The 23607-nt window shown below is 38.3% G+C and overlaps 1 protein-coding gene across 1 annotated transcript in view; it reads left to right on the top strand.

Annotated features, from left to right (window-relative positions):
• Positions 1-4135: 4135 nt before the first annotated feature.
• Positions 4136-23607, top strand: part of tsc22d2 (TSC22 domain family 2) — a 44588-nt gene continuing 25116 nt past the window's right edge. Inside the window, exon 1 of the mRNA XM_015041376.1 lies at positions 4136-6405. Coding sequence (XP_014896862.1) covers positions 4925-6405 — 1481 coding nt within the window. The 5' untranslated portion in view covers positions 4136-4924. The remainder of the gene's footprint in view (positions 6406-23607) is intronic.

Raw genomic sequence — 23607 nt, 5'->3', positions numbered from 1 at the left:
AGACTAGCGGCAGCAGCAATTAGCAAACATCTGGTGGAAGTGTGAGTCTATTGAGCTCCTAAGAACAGTTGTAAACGCCATCAATGACAATGTTCTCAAGGAGGATTGTCAGAAAATGTAGGAGCTTCTTAAAGAGACAGAGGTCAATTTCAAAGTGTCACAGGTGGATATGACGCAAAGTCAAATTTATTTTAATTTGTTTGTGATATATTAAGAATTTTCAACTCAAGGTAACATAGTTACTTGATTGCAGAATAAAATGGGGCTATGTCCCTGGAAAATACATAATACCCCTCTTTAAGAAAATAGAAGTTGGAGTGTGTGTATACATTTGAGCCTGTACAACATTTACTATATTTACCATATGTGAAATCTTAATTGAATTCAAACATGTATACCCCCTTGTGATAAAAACAATAATTGAAGCTATTTTTGTTGAAGATTTCCTCCAACGGCCCCCCCCAAAAACAACGGATAAAAGCATAACTAGTCCAAAGTTACAAACTTGTTCATGATGAGTGTAAACTTTTTAGCCAACAGTGTATATGGCTCATGTGTTGAGATTACACCCTGGAAAAGCTGGGAGCTTTGGACTATAAGCCTTTTTTCAATATAATAAAAAACATAACTATAATGAGTGTTTGGTATGTGTGTATGCTTTAAAATGATTTCTCTAACGGTTTTATGGTGTTTGCAAAGGACCCAAAGACAGAGTTCTTACCCACAAGACTTCGAAAACACTTTAAACAGCATGTGCAATAAATAAAACTAACCTATAAAGTGTTTAGGTCAGGCTGTAAAAAACTGAAATCCAGAAATGAACTTGCAGAAATAAAACTCAAAATGACAGGGGAATAATTTGATCATTTCATTTTACTGGTCTTTCAAAAATAAAAGGTTTTTTGACTTATGAAATAAAATGAAATGACCCCAGACTCATAAAATACTTTCCAGAACCCTCAAAGGTGCTTTACAATGAAATCAGTCACAATCTTAAGTATATGAAAAAACAAAACATTTTTACCCACAAAGTAATAAAAATATATGTAAGATTAGACTTTTTTTATATGTATTTTCTAAGTCCTTTTGCTATATCAAAACATTTAATAGACAAATGCACCATTTGAAGACCCTCTGTGAAAACAGTAAAAAAGTAAATACAGAATTTAAAACTATCTTTCAGGACCAGGCATCGGTCAGTTTCCGGTATCCAAGTATATACAAGCAACTGAAAGCCCTGTAATAAGATGCCAGGGAGTATGAAGGATATAGTCGGGCACTGCCCCTCCCTCCCCCTACCTGTTGCTGCATGCTATCTGACATCTGGCTGAGATAAGACTGTCCCAGTTTTCTCTCATTCAGGTCAGGTAAGGAAGTTTGAAAATATACAAGATCACAAAAATATGGGCCGTTATAATGCCGATATTTACCACTTGCCACTCTTAAAAGGAAATTGTTTGAAAACTGCAGAAGGCAAGCTGTAAACTTAGGCTGACATTTTAACCAGCTAAAATCAGCTTTTGCAAAAAGGGATATTATTCTGTGCAATAAGCGCTTCACAACTGCAAGTAAAATTAGAAGTTATATATTCAACACTTTTGCTTTAGTCCCTGCAATGAAATCGTAATAAAAAGATATTAAGCTCGACATATGATAACTATATGAAAACATTTTTGATATAATTTTAACAGCAGTAAGAAATATTGCAACTTTTCTTTAAATTAAAACTACTGGATAATTTGAAGTCGTGATAATTCCTGAACTTCCAGTTGAAGACAATATTTTCCAACCTTTGGCTCCTCTATAAAAAACTTTTTAAGACACTGATGCAACATGACATGGTCAAAATGAAATCCATGCAAAATTTTAAATGTATCAAGGAGTCAGTCAAAAGAGGTCAACTTTATGGTCCTTTTCTCTGTGTTTGTATCATGCACTTATCTTGTGACAAGCTGTCCCACAGCCATATGTAATATGGAGTGATTGCCTCTGCAGCTGAATTAACCTCTCGTCATCATGTGACTGCAAAGGAGTCACTGGAGAGAATAATGCAGTTAACCGAGTATGAGAAAAATCAGGTAAAAAAAGCAGATAGAAGCATGATAAATCTTCAGATTCATTCATACGGGCTTGTGAAGAGTTATCAGTCGCTGGTTGAACAGATTGTCACATGGAAGATGAGTCATTGTGTTAATATGAGGTGTTGAAATCCTATGACGGCAGATATGTGAGGTTGGCAACAAAAGATCCAGATATAAAATGTGTCACAACCCGCTCCACCCTCTTCCTTGTTTCTATCAAAACATCAGTTGTTTCTGTCTTTAGAGTGGTAATCTCTTAAACTCTTTGACTTCATCGACTCAAACCATGCGTTTAAAACGGGTGTGACCTGCCAATGGAAAGAATAACTGCAATGAAATTACAAGTTATATTGTATCCTTCCAATGCAGCCAGAGGAAATTGCAGTAATTAGACATTTAACCTTCAAAGTAATCAAACTGGCTAAAATGAGCTGGAAAATGAACACATACATTTACTTCTCAGGAACATAAATCATTTACAGCTATCGTGACAAATCATTTCCAAGAGTTGCAAGTTGCAAAAAAAAAAAAAAAAACAAGTTTGAAACTTCTTCATGGGTTTGGTTTTGTGACACACCTTTAACCAAAAGTATAAGCCACAAACATAAAGTGTCTTTGTTTCCAGGGAATGACTGGATGCATATGCTATCAGCTTTATTAGGAATTTTGTTTTAATTTGGTGACTACAACCAAGTAGAATCCACCTGTTGCCCTGTCAGCCAACATTCCCTGATTTCTCAAACTGATATGATTAATCATCATAAGTCTCTTGATGACTCAACTGGACTCAGCTGAAGCATTGACCTGCATGCTTACAGGGCGAATGCTTCTCACTTTTATCCGAGTTAAAAACTTAAAACACAGGCCAGTTAAAAAAAGCTTCCTAACCAAATATAGAAAACATGTTGTTAAAAATACAAGGAACAAATGTGTAGTCATATTTAGTAAATTTGCAAAAAGTGCATTTATTTCACATCTGATATCCACAATATTAACATATATTGAATAATTAGAGACTTTCTCTTTTTAATTTAAATTAATCATTATGATATTCCATTGACTTCCTTTAAATCCAGACTCAAAATCCACCTGTTTAGAATAGCTTTTGAATCATAATAAATAACACATTAATAAACATTCTGATGTGTAATAATGCCACCAGACAAAATGTTATGCTTCAATTTTTGATTGTCTTTCATGACTTTATATATTTGTGTGCTTTTATGATGTAAAGGACTCTGAACTTCCTTTAAGCTGATATGTGCTATACAAATAAACTTGATATGTATATAGTTTTTATCTAATCCTATACAGTTATATTAATAAGATGAACCTAAAAGTACCCTTTGAAGGAAACAAGCTATAAGGACATATTAAGCACAAGTTTCACTAAACCCAAATTTTTCTATTTAAAATATTTTTAATGGTCTCATGTCAGGTTTTAATTGTAAATTGTATTTTTTCATTAGCTGTACAGTATGTAAAAAAAAACCCATCATAATTAACATAAATAAAGGCTGTAATCTATGTGTAATTAGTCTGTGTAATATGTTTCACTTTGTGATAAGTTCCTAAAAATAACTGGGCTTTTCAGTAATATTTCAATTATTGAATACGTCTGATTCCACCCCCTGACTCCCTTTCCTCCCCTTTCCAATGGAGGGACATAACGACATCAAGCTCAAGGAAATGGAAATGTATGAGGAAAGTAACTCAGTTATATGATGGCAGACATTTTCAGTTTATCGTGTGCTTCCTAGTTAACTTTTTTTTTCTAACATGATCACAACAGGGAAGAAACGCTTTTACTGTGTAAATAGAGGAGAGTTGCAAAAGCAGAAGCTTTGATGAAAATAAATTAACAGAATCAAAGCTGTTATTTTGAATTTTATCTGAAAAAATATTATCAATAAATGTATAATCACTAATATAAAAATTTTATTTGAAAATGATAAAAAAAAAAAAAAGTTAAATTAATGCCAGAGAGTTTTTTGTACGAACCATAGAACAGCCCTTTTCGGACTACCGGGTGTGACGCTTACCGGAAGTGACGACACTGAATGTTTAACTTTTTAGCCATTTAAAATTAATTTCGCAATTTCTCGGAGCTCCAACTCCATGGAGGGCGTCTACAGTTGGAGATTCTGACTGAATGAAGTTGCTGGAGGCAACAGAGGATGCGCTTGACCTCCCGCCACGTGATGCTCTCGGTTCTTGGCATGTTGCGGAGCGGTTGAGCGGCAGTCAGGAGCAGTTAGCTGCCCGTTAGCTCGGTGCCGCTGCGGGGGGAAGAAGCTGTTTCTGTCAGCTATCTGCCAGAGAAGAGCTGTTCACACGAAGAGAGGCAAACTTTCCGGAGAAACTTTGAGAAACGCTCCCTTTCGTCTGCTGCTGGGATTGTGTACTAATTTTTTGAAACTGCGACTGAGTTTGTTTACATCACGATGGCGCATATGCTCCAACACAGGCAGGGGAAACTAGCCAACAGCAGCTATCTTGGCTAAGTGGTGAGAAATACTTGAACCGCTGAGAGGCTGGGCCCGCCTCAGACTAGAGTACCGGTGGTTGCTGCTCAGACAGAAGTTTGACAAGGGCCTGTTTACTACTCCGCTGTCCGGATACAAGGAAGGCCGACATACACTGGGACCACACACCCCGAGCCTTCTCTTCGAGGTCCGGCCTTGGGGGTTTGTACACTTTTTCTGGACAGCAGATTGAAAAGATGAACTCTGAGGAAATGTGCTGTGACGGTACGTGCCTTTATCCCATGCTTCAGCTGTGAACTGCTTCGCAACACGTTAGTGCAGCACTCCGTTTCCTCTGGGCAACCCAAATCGCTAACGATGTCGAAAATAACAGGAAAGAAGAGAAGTTGCTTCGAGATTACGAGTGTAACTCCGGCTCAGAAAAGTGAGCCGGAGGCGGGCGGGATCGTTGTTGGGGACGGCAGCGAGCGGCTGGACGATCCGCAGGAACCCAGGACTGATCCCAGGTCGCCGGGGGGGTGTGACCGGATCTCACCAGACGATACTTGGAACAACGTTGGGGAGAATCAGGAGGGCCAGCTGCCTTTTACAAGCCCTTTTATCGGGGGGATCTCTATGAAATCTACATCCAGTGGTCGTAACACCCCACATAATGTAGGGGGGAGTGTGCCTTTTGTCCCCAGCTCCCACATAGTAACCAGTGCTACAGCTGTTATTACCAGCATGAGCCACACAGCGCCTAGCAACAGTTGTAGCTCTCGATTTAGAGTCATTAAACTCGACCATAGTAATGGAGAGCCCTTCAGACGGGGCAGGTGGACTTGCACTGAGTTTTATGTGAAAGAATCGGATTCAGGAGTTCATCGGACTGTGGACAGCCTGAAGTCCTCTCCATCCATCGATCACAGTGTGGACAGAGACAGTGGGTTAGGAGCTACTTGTAATTCTATTGTCGGTAGCAGTGCTTTTCCTGCACAGGCTCTGGAGAACTCCATAGATAGTGGCTACTCTGTCTCCGCTGGATACCACACCCACTCTCAGGCCCCAGAGTCCCTGCAGCAGGGCTACAGTTTGTCCCCTCATATTGGGAGTGGAGCAAGTGCCTTCCAGCCCACGGGGTACGCAGCAACAGCAGCAGCATCACAACAATCCAAACAGGCTCAGGTAACCATGTCGCCCGGTACCCCCCAGACTTTCATACCTGACAGCCTCAATGGTGTGCACCATAGTGCCATCATACCTCCTGCTTCGCTTCCCCAGCAGTTTGCCTATTCTCCCCTTCCCAGCCAGCAACACTTTGGGTCAAGCACCCAGAATCTTCCTATTACGTCCTCCTCCATAGGCTCCACCAGTCAGGTATCATCACCTCAGTTCACCCTTGCTGGTCCAGGAGCACAAGGGCCCAGTGGAGATGTGAGTTTCATGCATCAGGTGGCCAATGCATCAGTCGTCGCCCCTGTAATTTCAGGAAGCACACAACAGCAGCCTTCAGGGGGTGCGGGCAGTGCCCCTGCACCCTCCGCGACCGCCGTCTCTATCCACAGCGGTGGCCAGAACGTGCCTGCCACAGTGCCAAGTACGACCAGCGTACCTCCAGGTGTGTCCAGTCAGGCGCCTGGTGTAGCAGGACTCATCCAGCTGCAGGGAGCGTACGGAAGAGTCGTTAACCCGGCGGAGGACGGTTGGAAGATGACCGAAGCCCTTCCTCAGCAGAGCGTTGGTGTGGGGGCAGTGAAAGACCATGTGCAGTCTCCTATTGGCGAGGGCCTCAGCTTGACCAGTCCGGGTGTCAACAGCTTTTTCGGCATCCAGATTACAATGAATGAGGATGGAGACGGGTAAGAGGTTATAAATCCAGTTGATGGTTTATTTTCCATGTCAGTCATCCGTGTTTTTCCCTGTAGGCAATCAGTAATACAGTACGCCTTTATTTCCATGACAGGGGAAAATTATACCACTTGAACTTATTATTTATAGAATAAAGTATTAAATGAATGGAAGTTTGCCCTTATACTAAACGTCTCAGTTTTACTCTATAACACTGAATACTGTGGGAAATGCCTCTTACTTAGTTTATTTAACACTAGTAGAGTAACAACTTTTACTTCTGTTGCTTAAACAGCCTCACATGATTACAGTAATAAAAATGCTATCTATATTCTTGTTTTGATACATTGACGCAAATAAATAAATTAAATATGAATGTGCTAAATTTATTTGTAGTTCTTGCAGAATGTTATACCGTTTTGCTATTTGGCTGTTCTCAGAGTTATTGCAGGTCTTGTTTAGTCCACCTACTCAACTATTGGCTGATTGGCAGACTTACAGCTTGTATTGCTGTAAAAAAAAAAGAAACGTTAGCTGAATGATTTAGTTACATAATGATTTTTTTCCAGGCCTTGAATATGCGTCTGTTGTGACCTGTAATATTTCTTTCCAAACAGCTCTTGTCTGTAAATGAAAACTGCAGGCAGCTGCCTTCTTTCAGCCAGCTAACTAGCAGTGTGAAGCAACTGCTGGTTGAGGGGTAGAGCAGATTTACTTTCTGCTACATCCAGCCAGAGAAAACCGAATACTTTATCTGACATCTCATTGAGAAGAATTTAAACCATAAAAAGGGTGTGACTGTAGATTTCAGCAGCTTGTATTCCTCAACTGAATGTTAATTTCTCTCTTTATGCTGCTCTACCAGTGTGTTTAGGGCTTCTGGGTATTAAAAAGCCCCTGTATATGCTACAAGACAAGCTGTGTTTTGCTACTGGGATTGAAGTAAGTGCCAATCATAGAGAGGTTGGCTTCTATTCTCTGCTCTGTTTGGGGAAAGACAGCCTGTGTGTTTGCTCTGGGCACCTTTCCCAACCTCCTAACTTTAAACCCTATAAATACAGACTCTCCTATAGGACTCCTGTAATGCACACACTCTATTTAGGACTGTTTAGAGCTCGAGCTGAGATGTTGCAACACTCTGGCTGCGAGCTGTGCTGCTGCCGAGGTGATGCTTGAGCCAAGAATAACCTAAAATGAGGGCTGGCGTCCGCACACGTGCACGGTCTGTCTTTTGGAGGCCTCGGTGTTTATCTGTGCGCTTTGTTCTGGACTTGTTATGAATGATCCAGTCAGTGTGTGGGATTTAATTTGTGTTTACGGATGCTGAGTTGGGATTTTTATGGTCTTTAGAACACCAAGTTAATTATTATTTACAAAGGTCTTCGTCCAAGCAGCATCAGTTTGGCTTTATCTTGATTATGTGGAAAACATTGCTGAGTTTAATTTAAACGGCAACAGCTGTTATCAATTTAGTTGTCATACATCTGTTTTAATGCATGAAAGGCAGAGATATCAGTGGGTGCATGTGGGAGCTGGGGAGATCCTGGCAGGACGTGGCATGCTGGAGAGAGGGCCAAGATGGACATCTCTCAAACACACACCTGCTGCAACAATAGCTGGCACGTAATCCGCTCCGTAGCAGCAGTGACATGGCCAGACTGAACCAGCAGGATTCTGACTGCCTTCTGCTCCGGCTCTCTGATTCAGAGCCCAGAAAGAGCTGTCAGCTTTGAAACATAAGCTTAACGTAGTGTTGACTCGCGCTCCACCTTTGAAGAGTTTAGCTTCTTTCCTGCGAGTTCCCTGTTTTTATACGAGATTGTAAATTGGCTTTACTTAAAACTATGCACTTAAGGGTTTATCTTGGCCTTAAAAAGTCCAGACCAAGCTGTGCAACTTGCCCAGGCCAAGCCAGCAAAACGTAGCAGCCTCTATTCAACTGATCTGATCTGGTGCATCCTTCAGATCGCAGCAACATGAAACCCTTGGGTACGTTGATTGATTAAGGGTTAAATTGTTTATAGAAGACATTTTTAAACCAATTGTCTTTTTAAAAGCTTATAAGCAGATAATATTTAATCTACAAAAGAGAACTTTGTTGGCATCTTCATTTAGTATAAATCCAGAATAATTTGATCCAGAGGCTGAAGTTCCAGAGGGGTCAAATTTCTGTCATCTTAAAGCAACTCATTTTGCAATGTCATTTTATTTTGCACATAAACCCATGACTACTTGCACAAGAGATGGTGGGAGGCTGTACACCACCATGATCTTCCTTTTCTTGACACAACCTAATAATGGGGTATAAAGGTCAGAGTAACTGGCTGATACAGAAGTATAAGAATCAAACATATGACAGAGGCTTAAGTGACACTGTTCTTTTCTGCTTGATGGATATTCTGCCTGAAAATGCTTCACATGTTATGTTCAAAGTACAGATTTAACACAAGAAGCTCATTGATGCCTCCTAAATAAAATAAATCATCAAGTTCTGGTTGATGTGGTTCAAAAAAATGACTTTCACTTTAAACTGCTTTGGTATTTTTGGAGAGGGGATTTTTAGAAAAAAAAAATCTGTTAAGCAGCAGTCCATTTAGCTCTAAACTCTATTTGGATTAGCTGCTAGTTTACCACCTGGTCTGGCTAAAACTTCAGAAAGGTGCAAATTGAATTATGTACTGTTTGTAACATCTTGACGGCTCATTCAAGAAGTCTTGACACTTCCCTTTAAAGCAGTGTCATGTTTCAATAATTATGTGGGCTTATTGTAAAGCTAAAACCAAAGAATAGATTGAACTATTCTGAATCTTGGTTCTGGCATGGACCAGGTTCAGTAGGCGGGGATTTCTTTCTGCTACAAATTAGGGGGGGGTTTCTTTTGCTTCTTTTCGGCATGAACTTTAATGCCCATCATGAAACTTTTGGCTGTTCTAAATCTCAGAAACATTTATTCACTTAAATGGCTGCTGGAATGTAACCCCTTTTTCATGAAGATATTTTTGTTCTAGTGTCCATTGTCCTCCATTCTCACAACTCCTTCCTACCTGGAATAGATGAAACTTTTATAAGCATTTATCATCACTTATATGTGCAACTGTAAAAAAGAAAAATGAGGAGGAGCTCTTTTTTTAATGATCTTGTCTAAACCCAGACATATGAAAATATTTATCTACCTTAATATGTCTTATCTTTTACTCACTCTGTTGCAGAAAGGGTTGTTTTAGCTCCTTATGAAGAAATCCAGATGCTTTCATATCTTAAGCCACAAAACTTCCAGGGAGGTTTGTGGACCCAAAGGCAAGTTGGCAGCCAGAACCACAATTTTAACTGTTTTCAGCTGTAATTAAAACGCCTTGTTCACTCATAACTTTCCTGTAAATATTTTTGACGACCAAACATATTTCAAACAACACACCCATACATGATTTGACAGGGATTTTTAAAATTTTCTCCTCTTGGCAGCGGGACCATTGTTCTGTGTACAAACTCGGTCTCCCTGAGGAATCTGCTCCAAGCTTCATTGTTCTGTTTTGAATTAGAGTTCATCACAAAGTGGAACAAGGCTCTGTGGGGGTGGAGCTGTGAGATAACAATGATTTCCCTTCAGCTTGAAATGGTTTGGGTTTGGGCTTAGCGCCCCTCATCTTTGCCAAGTGGAGTGATGAAGCTCCCCCAGGGACAAATTGGTTCCCATTAATCGGAGCACTCGGCCTTCACTGTAATTCCTTTTCCCTGGGTAGACCACCCCTCACTTTACTGTCTGAGCGTGGATTGGTAGTGATTACTTCATAGCTCATTACATTTACTCAAGTGAATCAACAGTGGTGGCTGAGTTACACAACAGAGTAAATGTTATGTGGAAGCAACTTTTTCTTGATTGATAGGTTTTCATTTGTTTGTGAAGTATGGAGGACCAAAACCGACATAAGAAATAAAAGAATAAATGTATAAATAAAAGAATAAATATGTATTTTGATAAGAAATAAAGGCGTAAATATATTTTTGGAGCACCAACACTGGTGCTCCAAATAAGAAATAAAAGAATAAATGTATAAATAAAAGAATAAATGTATAAATAAAGGAATAAATATATAAAGGAATAAATAAAAGCATAAATATATATTTTGATAAGAAATAAAAACATAAATATATATTTAGTTTTTCCTTTTCCTTTCACATGAGTTCCCGTCAAGTAATGTATACATTTTCTTTTTTATTTCCCCTAAACATGCGTTTTTGTCAAGAAAAATTTATATTTTGCTTTGTCTTTTTTTGCTTCTCCCTTTTCTGCTCGCTGTATTTCTGTTTGGTCTCCAGCTCAGTGCTCAGAGATTCACTTAGGGTTGTCAACAAATTTCCAAACTGAACACTCCTGTCAAACAAATGTTAATAAATGCCTTGCCTTATGACTGACTGATACACAAAAGTGGTAATTCATACTTTTACATGAAACACACTACCCTCTTTTAAAATGTCAAGTCATATTCAATATTTTAAATAATTTTAATGTTAAATAATGTAATGTTTTCTTCAGTAGCTAGCTTCCATATTGTGTGCCACATTGACTAGAAATCAGTGTGTAACCAGTCGCAATCGATCGGTGGATCGTGGAAGGTTTTGAGTCGATCTCAGCAGTAAGTGACAAACTGAACGCCGCCCAGAGGCTAAAACCAGCGTGTCTTCTTCTGACGCGCTTTTCAAAATATTCATACATATACATAAATATACTTTTGTCGTAGTACATTTTATAGCCAACTCAAAACTAAAGTCACTGCAGTTGGTAACACATTAAAACCACCGGGATAAAGTTTGTTTTAGTCTGTGGCATGTAAAGATGGCACCGAGCGAGCTGAACAATTGTCAATTGTAGACTAAATATGACTTATTTAGGGCAAAAAGAAATCTATAAACCCAACTTGCCTCCTAAACATAACTGCTTGTTGCCTCGTTTAAGCCCCTTCTTCATGGTCAGATCTCACTCTAGCCGGTTAATGTCTGGCTGGGTTCCAGCCAAGTTAGGTGTGTCTCTATTGTCAGTCTGTTCTTCACTATTGTGGCTGTGAATAAGGGCAGGAAAGTGGGAGCGTAAGCAGGCCGTGAGCCCAGAGAGGCTGTGGTCGAAGCTCCAATGATGTCATTTGCAGCCCAATGAAGAATCTCAAGTTTGTGGTTTTTATGGACTCAATTAAACCCAGAATTTTTTTTTTTTTTCTAAAAACAAAATACCAAAAGTGTTAAGTAGTTAACAATATCGCTTAACATTATGTTGAATTTCATCCTCCCATCTAGATGTCTTCATATACGTCTCTGAGAAACCCAGATATTTGATTTTGTCTTATAGAAATTGATTACCCAAACATAATGAACAAAATTTAAATTATTTGATTAGTTTTCTATAAGTACACATGTGGCACTTCATTTTTTTAAACATGCAACCCTGTGGATTTGGATAATGCAGTCATAAGATGTTAAGCAATATCCACTCAAGCTTTATTGAAAAAAACCCTAAAACAACCTATTCAAAGAATAAAATGCAAATTACTTCAAACTGTTATATAGTTCTGGCCAGCGCAAAACTGTAACTCTCTGCGACAGAACTTGACAAGAGCTGAACTGTTTTTCGCTTCTTCATTGCATGCCCATTTTTCAGAGAGATGTGCTGCTTCCAGGGCCATTCCACTCCAAAAGTTCACTCTGTAACATCATGGCACCGGTGACTTCAGGCGTCATGTCTGCTGGTGCACTTCAGTGGTTGACATGTTGTTGTTTGGAGTTTGTAAGGTTTGGCCTTCGCTCATGCCGTGACGTAAATCATGGGCTAATCAATGTCTGCAGTTAGCCGTCAGTAAAATCGCTTATGTTCAGTATACGTCTTGGCCTGGCTTGTACCAACTGTTTGAAGTATGAATAGTTTTTAACTGTACATATGTTAATCTTTTCATACCTGGATTGCTGCACCGTTCACCGCAGAGTATCTTAAAAAAAAAAAAAAAAAAAAAACCTCTCCACTGCAATTTTTCTTGAAGCACTTTGACTAATTTTTATCCTCTGACCTTTTTCTTTGATTGAAGTTCTAAGTGTCCCCAGCGACGATGATGGAAAAAGTAATTACCGTGAGCTTAAGCGTGACATATTCGGAGCTGTAGTAGCACGTGAATATTATGCTGTTGTGATTGTCGGGTAACTCGCCCGTATAATTGCGCGCACCTTTAGGCTAAGTCATCTTTCAAGTTACTGCGCCTCACGTGTACACATGGCCCATGTGCTGATGCTCATTTGTGCTGAATACTCTGGGGGTATAATTAAGAAAAAAAAACAAAAAAAAAAACACTTAATGTAAAGTTTGTTTAATACGCAAAAACTTTCCTAGACTTGCCATGGGCTGACATAGAGTTTCGCAATATGGTTAACTGAAGCGAAGAAAACAAAAATATCCATTTGAGCTGAAGTTGACCTTGTATGTAAGGAAAATTATTGTGTTCTTTTATTTAGCCAAGTCGCCGGCAGTGCAAAGCAACAGGTTGAGGAGGGGAATGGTTGTTACTCAAGCCTCCATGTTGGCGGGTAAAATCTCTGTTCCCTGTATACCGTTGTCTGGGATCTCAGAAGGACTTTGAGGCGTAGGAACAATGCGATGGAAAATATTTGCTCTTTTGAAACTGGAGCTTTTTGAAACCTTCATTTACCTTGATATCAGTAACCACACTTGTGCGTAGTATGGGTAATTTTTACTGTAATTTTCATGAATCATCAATAAATGTAACCAAATCATTCTCAAGCCTAATACTAACCACATGAAGCTGGCAGCAAACTCTTTGTGGTTTGTGATGCATTGAGATATACTGATGGACTTTCTGTTTCCTTTGTGATTCCTGTTTGTGATGCGATCGCATATTGTCTGTTACCCATGTGGCCCCTTCACACATAGGTAGTTTTTGCAGATGCTTGGCGAAATCTACTTGAGTGCTTCAAGAATGCAATGAATTTTCCATTTGTGAAAACCCTCACAAATAGGGTTGAGCATCCACTAAAATCTGAACAATGAGGTTCTGGTATTTTAATATGTCGATGACAGTGTATTTGTAAATTGTGGTCAGGGTGGGTAGCGTGATTTGGCTGAATGTGGTAGAAATTTAAAAATATAGCATAATGAGGTTCCAGGAAAGCATATTTGGAGTGGAAAATATTAAAAAGAAGCATTTTCTGTGAACACTAGAGGACTTATTGCCCCTAGGCAGAAATGAATGGACTCTGCCTTTATTTGAACTGTATGAATGAGCAAAGATGAGACAGAATAACATTAAAAGAGTTTTATCTATGCAGCGATACAGGATTACTGAACTTTCCATAAGGGATCCAGGGGAAAAAAAGGCATATGTATCAGCTTGATAAGGCTGTTGGGACCAACAGCTGTACAGTCAGAAGCTTGTAGATAGAAATATTACCTCTCTTATCACCAATGAGTCAGTTACTTTAGGTCAACAGTATCAACCAGCTGCCAAACCTCCTGAGATTTATCGGATTGCCTGCATGTGATGTCACCGCCACAACGGGAAAACTTTGTTGCAGAGAAAATAAAATGATGGTCTTCTCACACGCTTAAATGTCACACAAACGGCTAAGTGAACATGATTTATCGGGTTTGTTCTTGTTAATAACCACCTCTAGACCAGTTCTTAAAACGATGGACACTTAATTCATTTCACAAAAGAAAAGTGGTTTTAACTGACACAAATCTTTTTAATGCAACTGTCAAAAAATAAAGAAGAGAAAAAAAAACAAGAACTTGATTGATTTGAGGATTAGTTGGAGTTCGGCAGCTGTCTTTATTGTAAACCTTTAATGATTCCTAGATCACTACGCTCTGTATCACAGGTATTATTTAACCTGTCAGTCCAGCAGGTATGATTTGTTCTAATCTCTGCGAAAGAACATTTTGGTACATTTTGGCCTACTTGTAACATGTTTTTCGCAATATCTGCCAACCCTGTGGGAAGTACAGTTCGGAGTCGGATTGACATGACTTTGATGTTATTCCCTAGGGCTTTAGTTTAAAGTTTCTGACATTGTGTGATTTGTTTTTGTCAGTGTTCCACCCTACATTTAAAGCAAATGGAGATTTGTTTGAGAGGACACTTTATGCTGTACTGTCGAGCAAGGATTTCCGACCTCGAGTATCAGGTTGTGGTTGGAAGCAAGTGGTTGGAATATAATATTCTACATATACCAATATGGTTTTTATAATTGATAAGTTTTTTTTAATTTAGTAGCATATTTTATTTTTGTTAGATAGGGTATTTAAAATCAAATTTAAAAAAAAAATGTAAACTGAAGTGTGATGGTAGTGCAAATTCAACATTCAGTGATTCATTTTCAAAGTAGCTGCAAAGATTTTTTTGCTTCAGAGAATGTGATTAACTCAAAATTAAATTAAATATTGTAACTCAATTTATTCGAGTTTCTTCACAGTTGTTGTAGATGGTGGTGACTGTGGGCAAGAAGGAGCTCCTGTAGCCATCTTTATTACAGCGGCTCTAATAGCCTCTGACCAAACACACTGTTGTGTATCAGCCTGATGAAGAGGATACTAATGGTTATCCATAATGTCATTCATTTTTTTGACAAATCCTTCTTTGCACCATCATCTGTAGAAGTTCCAGAACAGTCCCCATAACATAACTGATCTTAATAGATTTAACTGAAAGTTTATTTGATTTGTATTTACTTTTAAAAGTAATGCAAAAGTTAACTTCATTTGAAGGTGATGAATTGTTGTTTAGCGACTGCAGGTCCCTCATTTGGTTGTTTGCTCATGTCATTGGCAGATATATATGCCCTGTTTTCAATTAATACACCCTGATGGGAGTATTAAGTTATTATTGTGGGACTGTGAAACATTAAATGGCTTTCTTATTAGAAGAAAAATTCTTTACTCCATTATTTTTCTCTCACAAAATGGGAGCCCATCTTTCTCTTGTTGTCTAAATATGAACACGTTTCTGTGCACTTAGCCTCACCTGACTGAAAGACGATTTATACAGCTTCTCCTTGTGTAAAAGAGAGACGAAATATTAGTGTGAAAAATACAGCCATGTGATGCTAAAGGAGCTCCTCTCATCATTCCTATGCAACACAGTTCATGATTATTTATATAACGCTAATTCAGTCCAATTATACATACATTCCAATTGATCCTATCCTTCGAACAATGCAGTCAAGTCCAGTTAAATATTCAAATTGTTTAAAAAAATAATTCTAAGGAAACCCAGCATATTGCATTGTATTATTTTAAGCCTGCGCAAAAAAGCGAAGTGTCATAGAGAACATGAGTATAGTAGATTACTTGTGCAGCAGTATGATTCTATTATAAAATAAATTGAATATTTACTTGAGTCATCATACTGTCAGAATCCCATGCTGGTCCCAACCTTGTCCCTTTTACTCATTTGGTTGATTATGATTTGGTTCTGCTACATGTGAGCTCAAGGCAGCGGATATCTTTGTACATTTATTTACTTTTTGGGGACATGTTCCTGGAGCGCTTAATGGCTTTAACTAAATGATGATTCAGAGGAGAATCTGAGCAGACGCTTCCGTTTATTGGCGCAGAACCGTGGGGTCTGCCCTCCTTCTGCCGCCCTCTCATGTCCCTTGAAGCTGTTAACGCACTCTTCCCCTCACTCTTTACGCTGCTGATGTTGCAGTCAGTTTTCCATTCACATCATTGTCTTTCCTTTTTTTTTGTGAATAACAAAGCCGCTTTTCATTAGAAGCTTTAGTTTGTACTTGGACTTGGCACTTGGACTTGGCTTTAAACTTGTGGTTGGGGTTTAGGCGTTAAGCAATCAGCAGCTTTATAAGTTCACCAGCTTTGGCTGCTGATAATTATGTCTCCTGGAGCTGCCCTAGTATTGCTCATTTCTGGTTTTCAACTTTGTTTTTCATGCCTGCTATGACAACCGTGATCTCTCTAAAGGCAAAGGGCAGGACTTTCCTTTTTTTGATGGTTTCCCCCAAATGTCTTGTCCAGTCATTACAAATTCTTTCCTTCTTTTTTTTTTTTTTTTGGATCCAAAAAGTCCAGAAGTTAAACGAAAACGGTTTGAATAAGTAGCCGCACACCCATCCAGATGATGTCATGGTATTGCTTCCATTCAGAGTGACTCTGTAGTGGCAAATAAACAACTGTGATTCTTTCTGCCCATTAAGGCTATGTTTGTTCATGCTAGAAAACGGTAATTAAATCAGTTAGGAATTGCATTGTTGTAAGGAGGAGGTCGGCTAGTGCAACATGTTGGTCTTTGTTCTTGTTTCAAAGTGCTGTCAGTGTAGAACAGGTTAGACCTCTCATTAGGAGTGGATACAGCACACGTATGTACGAAGATGCCCTGCAAGCAGAACAATATCTTGACATCTTCTCATTATCAGACTCTATTTGTTGCAAGGAGTAGAGGAGTGTACTGAGCACAAGCATTATGCTATGTCCAAATTAATGCAAACTTTGGCTTTTCATTATAGCTATATTTCATTGAATCAGATATAGCCATTCAATTAGTCCAATCAATTTGAACTTGTCGAATCAGGAGTATTTGTATACAAGAATCATTGGTCATTAATTAAGGTTGCTTTCACTCTGTTTAATCAAACTGTAGTTAGTTTGCCTTTAGAGTCTACTTTGTTTGGGGACATGTGAATGTAAAATCGAACTTTGATGCCGACCAAAAACTGCCACCTCTGGTTTGCCTAAAAACCAATGTCTCTGTTTGGTTGAAGTGAACCGTGGTGCAGTTCAAATGCATATATGAATTTGAAGTGGACCAGAGAGCGCTCCAGAAGTTGGAGGCAGACAACACAACATTGAATTCAACCGAAACAAATGCTGAAGTCTAGTACTAGTGGGAGAGAAATCCTACAACCACTAAGGTCTGACACCACTCCATTTTTCTTTACATCTCGTGTAGAAGAAAATCACTGTCTTCATTAGCGATTTTTTTTTTTTTTGTGTGTGTGTGTTGTTTCCTTCAGTAGTTCATAGTGCAACGCCACCACAAGCGAGGGGGATTGCTCAAAGGTTTTGGTTCGTTGACAGTGCAGTGTGAAAGTAAATTGAACCAGCTGAAACTGTAACATATGTTGTAATTTTGATTCCCAATCAAACCGAGTCTACTGAACTATCAGGTGTGAAAACACCATAAGTTTCCCAAAGATACTTAAATTCTGTGGCTTTGATTAAGTTAATGCAACTTTAATGATGTCTTAAAAATAAATGTGAGACAAGGAAGGCTCAAAAATAGCTAAAAATAACAGAATTTTTTCCACACCAAGACACTTAAAATGACAAATCTGTTGGATAAATCACTTTTTATTTTCTTTTTTCACAGTAGGCTAAGTTGTTGATTTAGTATATTTTTTATTTTTATTTTTGAAACAGTAGGCAGCATGTTATGAGAACAAGGATGACCTATCCTGGGTGTAGATCAACTGATAAACTGAGTCAGAGTTTTGCACCATAAAAGACAGCTTAGGTACAATATTCAGTAGGCTATTAAATTTAATCTGGATTCAAATACTGCTTAATATGCACATACAAGTTTTCTGGATATAGTGCAATTCTAGCCTAAATTACGGTTACACAACACATTGGCATTAACGTTGGTGCCTGTTGATGTTGGTAATTTTTTGGTTTCAATAGTAGAACTGGACCAATAATAATGACTAGTGTTTATTTTCCTTTTGGTTTCATGTGTGTGTTTTTGGGTGGAGGGCCATGTGGCATTTTATTTGGTCATATTACAGTGACATTGATACAGGTCAGGATTCTTGGCCGGTTAACTGAAGCAGGGTAGCGGCGTCACAGGTGTTTTCCCTCTGGATCCAAAGGACTGGGAAATGCATATTCACACATTTTTCATGTGAGGAAATAAAAAGTTATCTCAGGCACCTGAGTGAGTGCTAATTTTCAAACTGAAATAGTTTTTCATATATTTACATTCAATCAGTGAAGCTCAATCTGATGACTCTTCAATATAGTTTTCAAAAGACTCAACAATTTAATATTCTGAAGTGACATGCTCTGCCCCAACATGTGAAACATGCTGCATATGGTTTTGCCCGACATCGTGGATATCTGGGAGGCTTAGGTGTCTGAAGATCTCAAGTGGATTTGCTTCTTTATGTGCAGATCATTGTCAGCTTGCTCAACTATGAAAAGCAGAAGAAAACTTACTTTCTTTAGGTGGCTTGAGCAAAATTCAGTCAGGCTTACGTGGATAAAGAGCGATGTCTGTGTCTAAACTAAGTCCATTTTTTTTTTTTTTTTTTGTCAACGAAGGTCCGTCAAAGGCCACTTCCTCAGAAATCTGTCTTCACTTTCTTGGTCATCTGCCCTACTCGTTGCTTTACCGTAAAGCAGATATTCTGATACAGGATTAAGGAAGTGAAAAAGAAAAAGGCTATCTTATGTCTGTTAATAGATTGCTTCTTTGCAAGAGTTGAATGCCAGAGTTCAAGCAAATTTTGCATGTAGACCACGTGTCACTTTCTTTGTTGCCATTTTCTGCGAAACAGCAGCAGAGATCTGTGAAAGACATTTTAGATGTTCTTTGTTGTAGTACTGAGATGATTCAGCCGTTTTGAGCGGAAGAAGATTTTAAAGGCCGACCACATATTGGGGTTTTGCCCTTAGGAATGAAATGGTGTCGACTGGAAGTCTGTGGCATATGCTGTAAATGTCTTTAAATCTAAAAATGTCGAGCAGATGCTGTTTCAAAATGTGAAGCTTTGTGTTAAGTTTGACTCAAATGGGGCTGAACAATGAGGTTTCAGAGCTTCAGGCCCTCCCAAAGTTCTGCATGTCTGCATTGTGAGTAATGAGGATGTGTGGAAAGCATGGCAGGCAGCTGCACTTGAGTCATGCATCCTCTCTCTGAGTTTTCAATGAAGCCCATCGTCCAATCTGGTTCTCTGGCGGTTCTGACTCCTCGTATGCTTTCTGGCTCTGTGTGTGTGTTGTGGTATCAAACTGCTACGCTGGAGTTGAAAAGTTGATTTCAAGAGCTGCTTATGTATAGCTTTTTCTCAGAAGCCTTTTTTTTTTTTTTTTTTTTCACTCAGCAGGCGTCCTGTACTGGTGCAAAAAGATGTTCTTGTTAAGTCGCTGCTCTCTGCACTCTGATCGTGTAAACAGACCATACATAGACAGCCGACCATTCAGTCACTGTTTGCACACAGCAAGGCAACACATACTTGTTTTAAAGTGTAAAAGTAGTCAGTCTTGGTTTTTAATTATGATTACTTGAAAATCCATTAACCTACTTTTAACAGCTGACCCTTTAGAAATAGAAATATTTAACTAAATGGCTATAAATCAACAATGCTCATACAAAATCTATTCTAACCTTTAGCTTGCGACATATTTAAAATAAACATGCTATTTATTCACTTATTTTTCTTTTTAACCACTAAGCATTAATACACTTATTACAAAAATGCATTTTTTTCTCTCTCACTGTATAGTATTTTAACAATGAATTCTCAAACATGTCATGGCGTCAATAGATATATATTTCTGGGACTATTATGCTCTGCTTTTTGATTTGTTTTTGCATTGTAGCTCTTTTGAATGCTGTTAATTTGACGGGAAGTTATTGCGCAAACACGAACACTTGTCCAACTTCCTCCAATTCCTAAATTTTGTAAAACCTTCAGATATCCTCAGTTAATCATTTTATAAGATCTGAAGAAAATCTACCTCACAGGAGGCAAACATAAGGAGTGAGCTGGGACTTTTGTCAGCTACTATATTTTGCAGCTTTACTGAAATCGAAAGTATTTGATTATAAAACTTATTATAATTTATTATGTGAGGTTATATTTTATTATTTGCTAGGGATAAAGCTTACAATAAAAAAGTTAACAGAATGGCAATTGAAGTGAAGACAGTTTAAACCTCCTAGGTTTTGTTCTTTGAAGAGAATCTAACATCCATGCAAGCAAATCAGATTTCCCCCCTTTTAGTCAGTTCAAAACTGCCAGTTTTGTAAGAACCTCAGTTTCCTTCTTCGCTTTGATGTCCGCTTTTGTATTCTGTCAATCACTTCCCCTGTCGTCGTCTTCCGCTTTTGTTTGCCGAGTCAAGTTTGCCTGAAGTGTCTCCTCTCGTTGGCGTTGAACCACAGCGGGTCCTTGCACATCCTCCCGTGTTTTACAACAATCAGGTTTCTGAAAGGAAGCGGACGTGAGTCACTGTGGCGTGTAGACTGACAGCAGTGCCTACACTGAAACGGTGGTGTCAAACAGATGGCACAAGCGTATTTTTTTGTTTTTACTTAATCAGGTCTTAATCATCATCAACATTGTTGTCTGTCTTTGTGAAACAGTGGGTCCATTTTGGTTGTTTCAAGGTTAAATGTCCAACTTAAGCCGTTATTTCAAAAGTTGTGACTTTTTCATATATTTAAAAGCCCCAAAGGTGCTGGATTTCTGTAGCTTTTCAGTGTTTCAGGAGTTGATCAACACAATATAAACTGACTTTCTACTCATTGCTTGAGAGAAGTGGGATCACTGGTTTATGCTTCTGATTCACACTTTTCCACCTCTTCATTTTTCATCCTCTGTTTTAACTTGTTAGAATAATACAGCATTCCTATCAGCTGACGTGATCAAAATAGCAGAAAGATGAAGATCTACCCAAACGGTCAGTTTTTTTTTTTAAATATAAAAAACATTTTTCTTAAAAATCTAAATAAGTCACTTCATTGTGCTCAGGTTGTTTCATTTTTAGTGTTGCTGTTGGCTGTCTGTCTGTTCTTCTATTCATTTGCTACCCTTAGCTTTGGCCCAGAACAAGGTCAGCTAAAAACCTCCATACCAAACAATGGAAAATATTTCAGCCACCACATCCTGTGCCTGTCAATGAATGATCCCCACCAAGCAGACAGCAGCTGGGATCAGGAAGGGTAACACATTGGCATTTCAGTACAAATCTGCTCATTGAAGCATTTATTCATTATTTAGGAGTTGCTGCAGTCTTCAAAACTTGGAAAAAAGGACATTTGTTTTTGGATTCCATAGAAAAAAAAAAAAAAAAAAAAATTTTTTTTGATCCCAAAAGGAAATTAATCACACAAAAAGAGTTCAGCTTAAGCGCTCTCTTGAGATTGGCATTCAGGAATCTAACGACTAATTTGGATCAGAATAAGGCTTTATTTCGGCCCAGAGCTTGATTGTCAGCTGCCATTATGATGTCTTCACATCTAAATTAGAGACATCATTTTACAAAACAAACCTTGTAGCAAGTGTTCTGGTTAAATTAGCCTCTTTGCCACTTTGTACACCCATTTCATACCTGTGAATTACCATTTCGTTCCTTCACCTTTCTTACCATTTTGTCAAACGTGGAGGCAAATTACCATGTTTACTCACAGGCTTGACAGGTTTCTGGCAGAGGTGAGAGCTGCCAGAGCTGAGTTCATGCCAAAATACTATTGAACAAGTGTGTGTTATGTAAACGCGTACACCACAGATTGTTGTTCATTCACATAGATGCATGCGCTCACATCAGTCTCAAAGTGTTTATAGATTGGTCAGTCCATTTGGTTGGACAAATAACACCGTAGAGAGTTAAAACAACAGGAAGAAGCCTTGGAATTATTTTACCATTTATAGGGAGAAGATGCAGTGCCTTGAACAAATGAAAAACGATACACACGCAGCAAAGACATGAGAAATGATCCTATGTTCAGCTTTTTACATTTGTCCTGCTTCAAAAGTGATTTACTTTGAGCAGCGTTATTTTGTTAATCTAAAGTAATTTGCAACTGAATTTGAAAAGGTTCTGTAGACATTGAGGATTTTTGACTTTACAGTTTTTCTCAGTTGCTTTGCTGCATTTCTCACACCCCTTACAACAGCTTGTGCATTCCTTAAAACACTACACACTGCAAAATCTAGCTTATCTGCAAAAGTGAGTCTCTAAGAATGGATAGCTCATTCCTCAAAAGCAAATGGAAATGAAATTGTCATCTAAATTCAAAATCTTGAAAATGTTTATTTCAACAACAGTAACAGTGAAAGTAGATTTTTATCTCAGATATTCAGACGGGGAGATGTTTTCAGGAAATGATAAAGAAATGCAATAAAAGACAGATTTTGACAACCAGTTGAACATTGATGTCTGTAACTAGAGCTGTGAACTTTATTGTGCTAATTTTAATTTAAATCAATGCATTTAAATGTTTTGAGCAATTAACTGCAATTTAATTTTTTAACAAAATGTGTTTCTGGTAGGCCCGTAAATCTGATGTATAAGTGGTAACTGAAGGCAACAGCAATGGACGACAAAGGTACTTCTCGTAGGGTTAATCTTTGCTTCAAAACCGATCTGAAGAAACACTGGAAAAGACTATTGTGTGCAAGTTGTGCAAAAGGGGTTGGCCTGTCACCGAAACTATTCAATCTGAAAATAGCATCTCAATGCAACACATGTTGCAGCAACAAGTCGTTGTCAATGCTAATGTCAGCATCCACAGTTCACGTTTCTAAACTTTTTTTTTTTTTTTCATGAATCATCAGGGGTTCCGGAAATATTTGGATCCTGAATGGGTATAATATCACTTTGCACCAATCTGCAGGTTGAATAGCCTACGTAATGGATTGAAAACAATACATATCATTGTTGTTGAGCGCATGTCAACATGTTGACATAGATGTTTTCTGTTAAATTCCTTATTCAGCTATTTAGCAGGAAGAAAGGCTTTTGAATTGAAAATGTTGCTTATTTTGTCATTATATATTTTGTTGTTCTATTTAAAATGTGATTAATTACAGACCCTGTAATTAGCTTGATTTGACTTAAAGAATCCTAGTTCTGTATCACACTCCTTGTTACATTTCATTTATTTAACTTTTCGTCATTTTAATGTGTTTTCTTTGTGAGTCTTAATTTTCCACTACTAAGGAAAATGCACTCAAATTCAGAATTATTGCAAATTTCTCAAAGCATTTGTGGTTTAGGCACCTAAATTGCTAGCACTGGGACTGAGTGTCACTATTATCGTCACAATTCTAATCATTGTTTTCACAAAAACAGTATACAGTTATAATAATGTAATGTATATAATAATCTATTTCCACATTGTGAATTGCTATCTCATTGTTTTGATTTTTTTTTTTTTTTTTTTTAACATAAACGTCTATAAGGAACCTTAACTATG

The sequence above is a fragment of the Poecilia latipinna genome, unplaced genomic scaffold (assembly GCF_001443285.1).
Source record: "Poecilia latipinna isolate Pla-1442-1.1 unplaced genomic scaffold, P_latipinna-1.0 Scaffold2, whole genome shotgun sequence".
NCBI lineage: Eukaryota > Metazoa > Chordata > Actinopteri > Cyprinodontiformes > Poeciliidae > Poecilia > Poecilia latipinna.
This window is presented reverse-complemented; position numbering and strand designations above follow the sequence as displayed.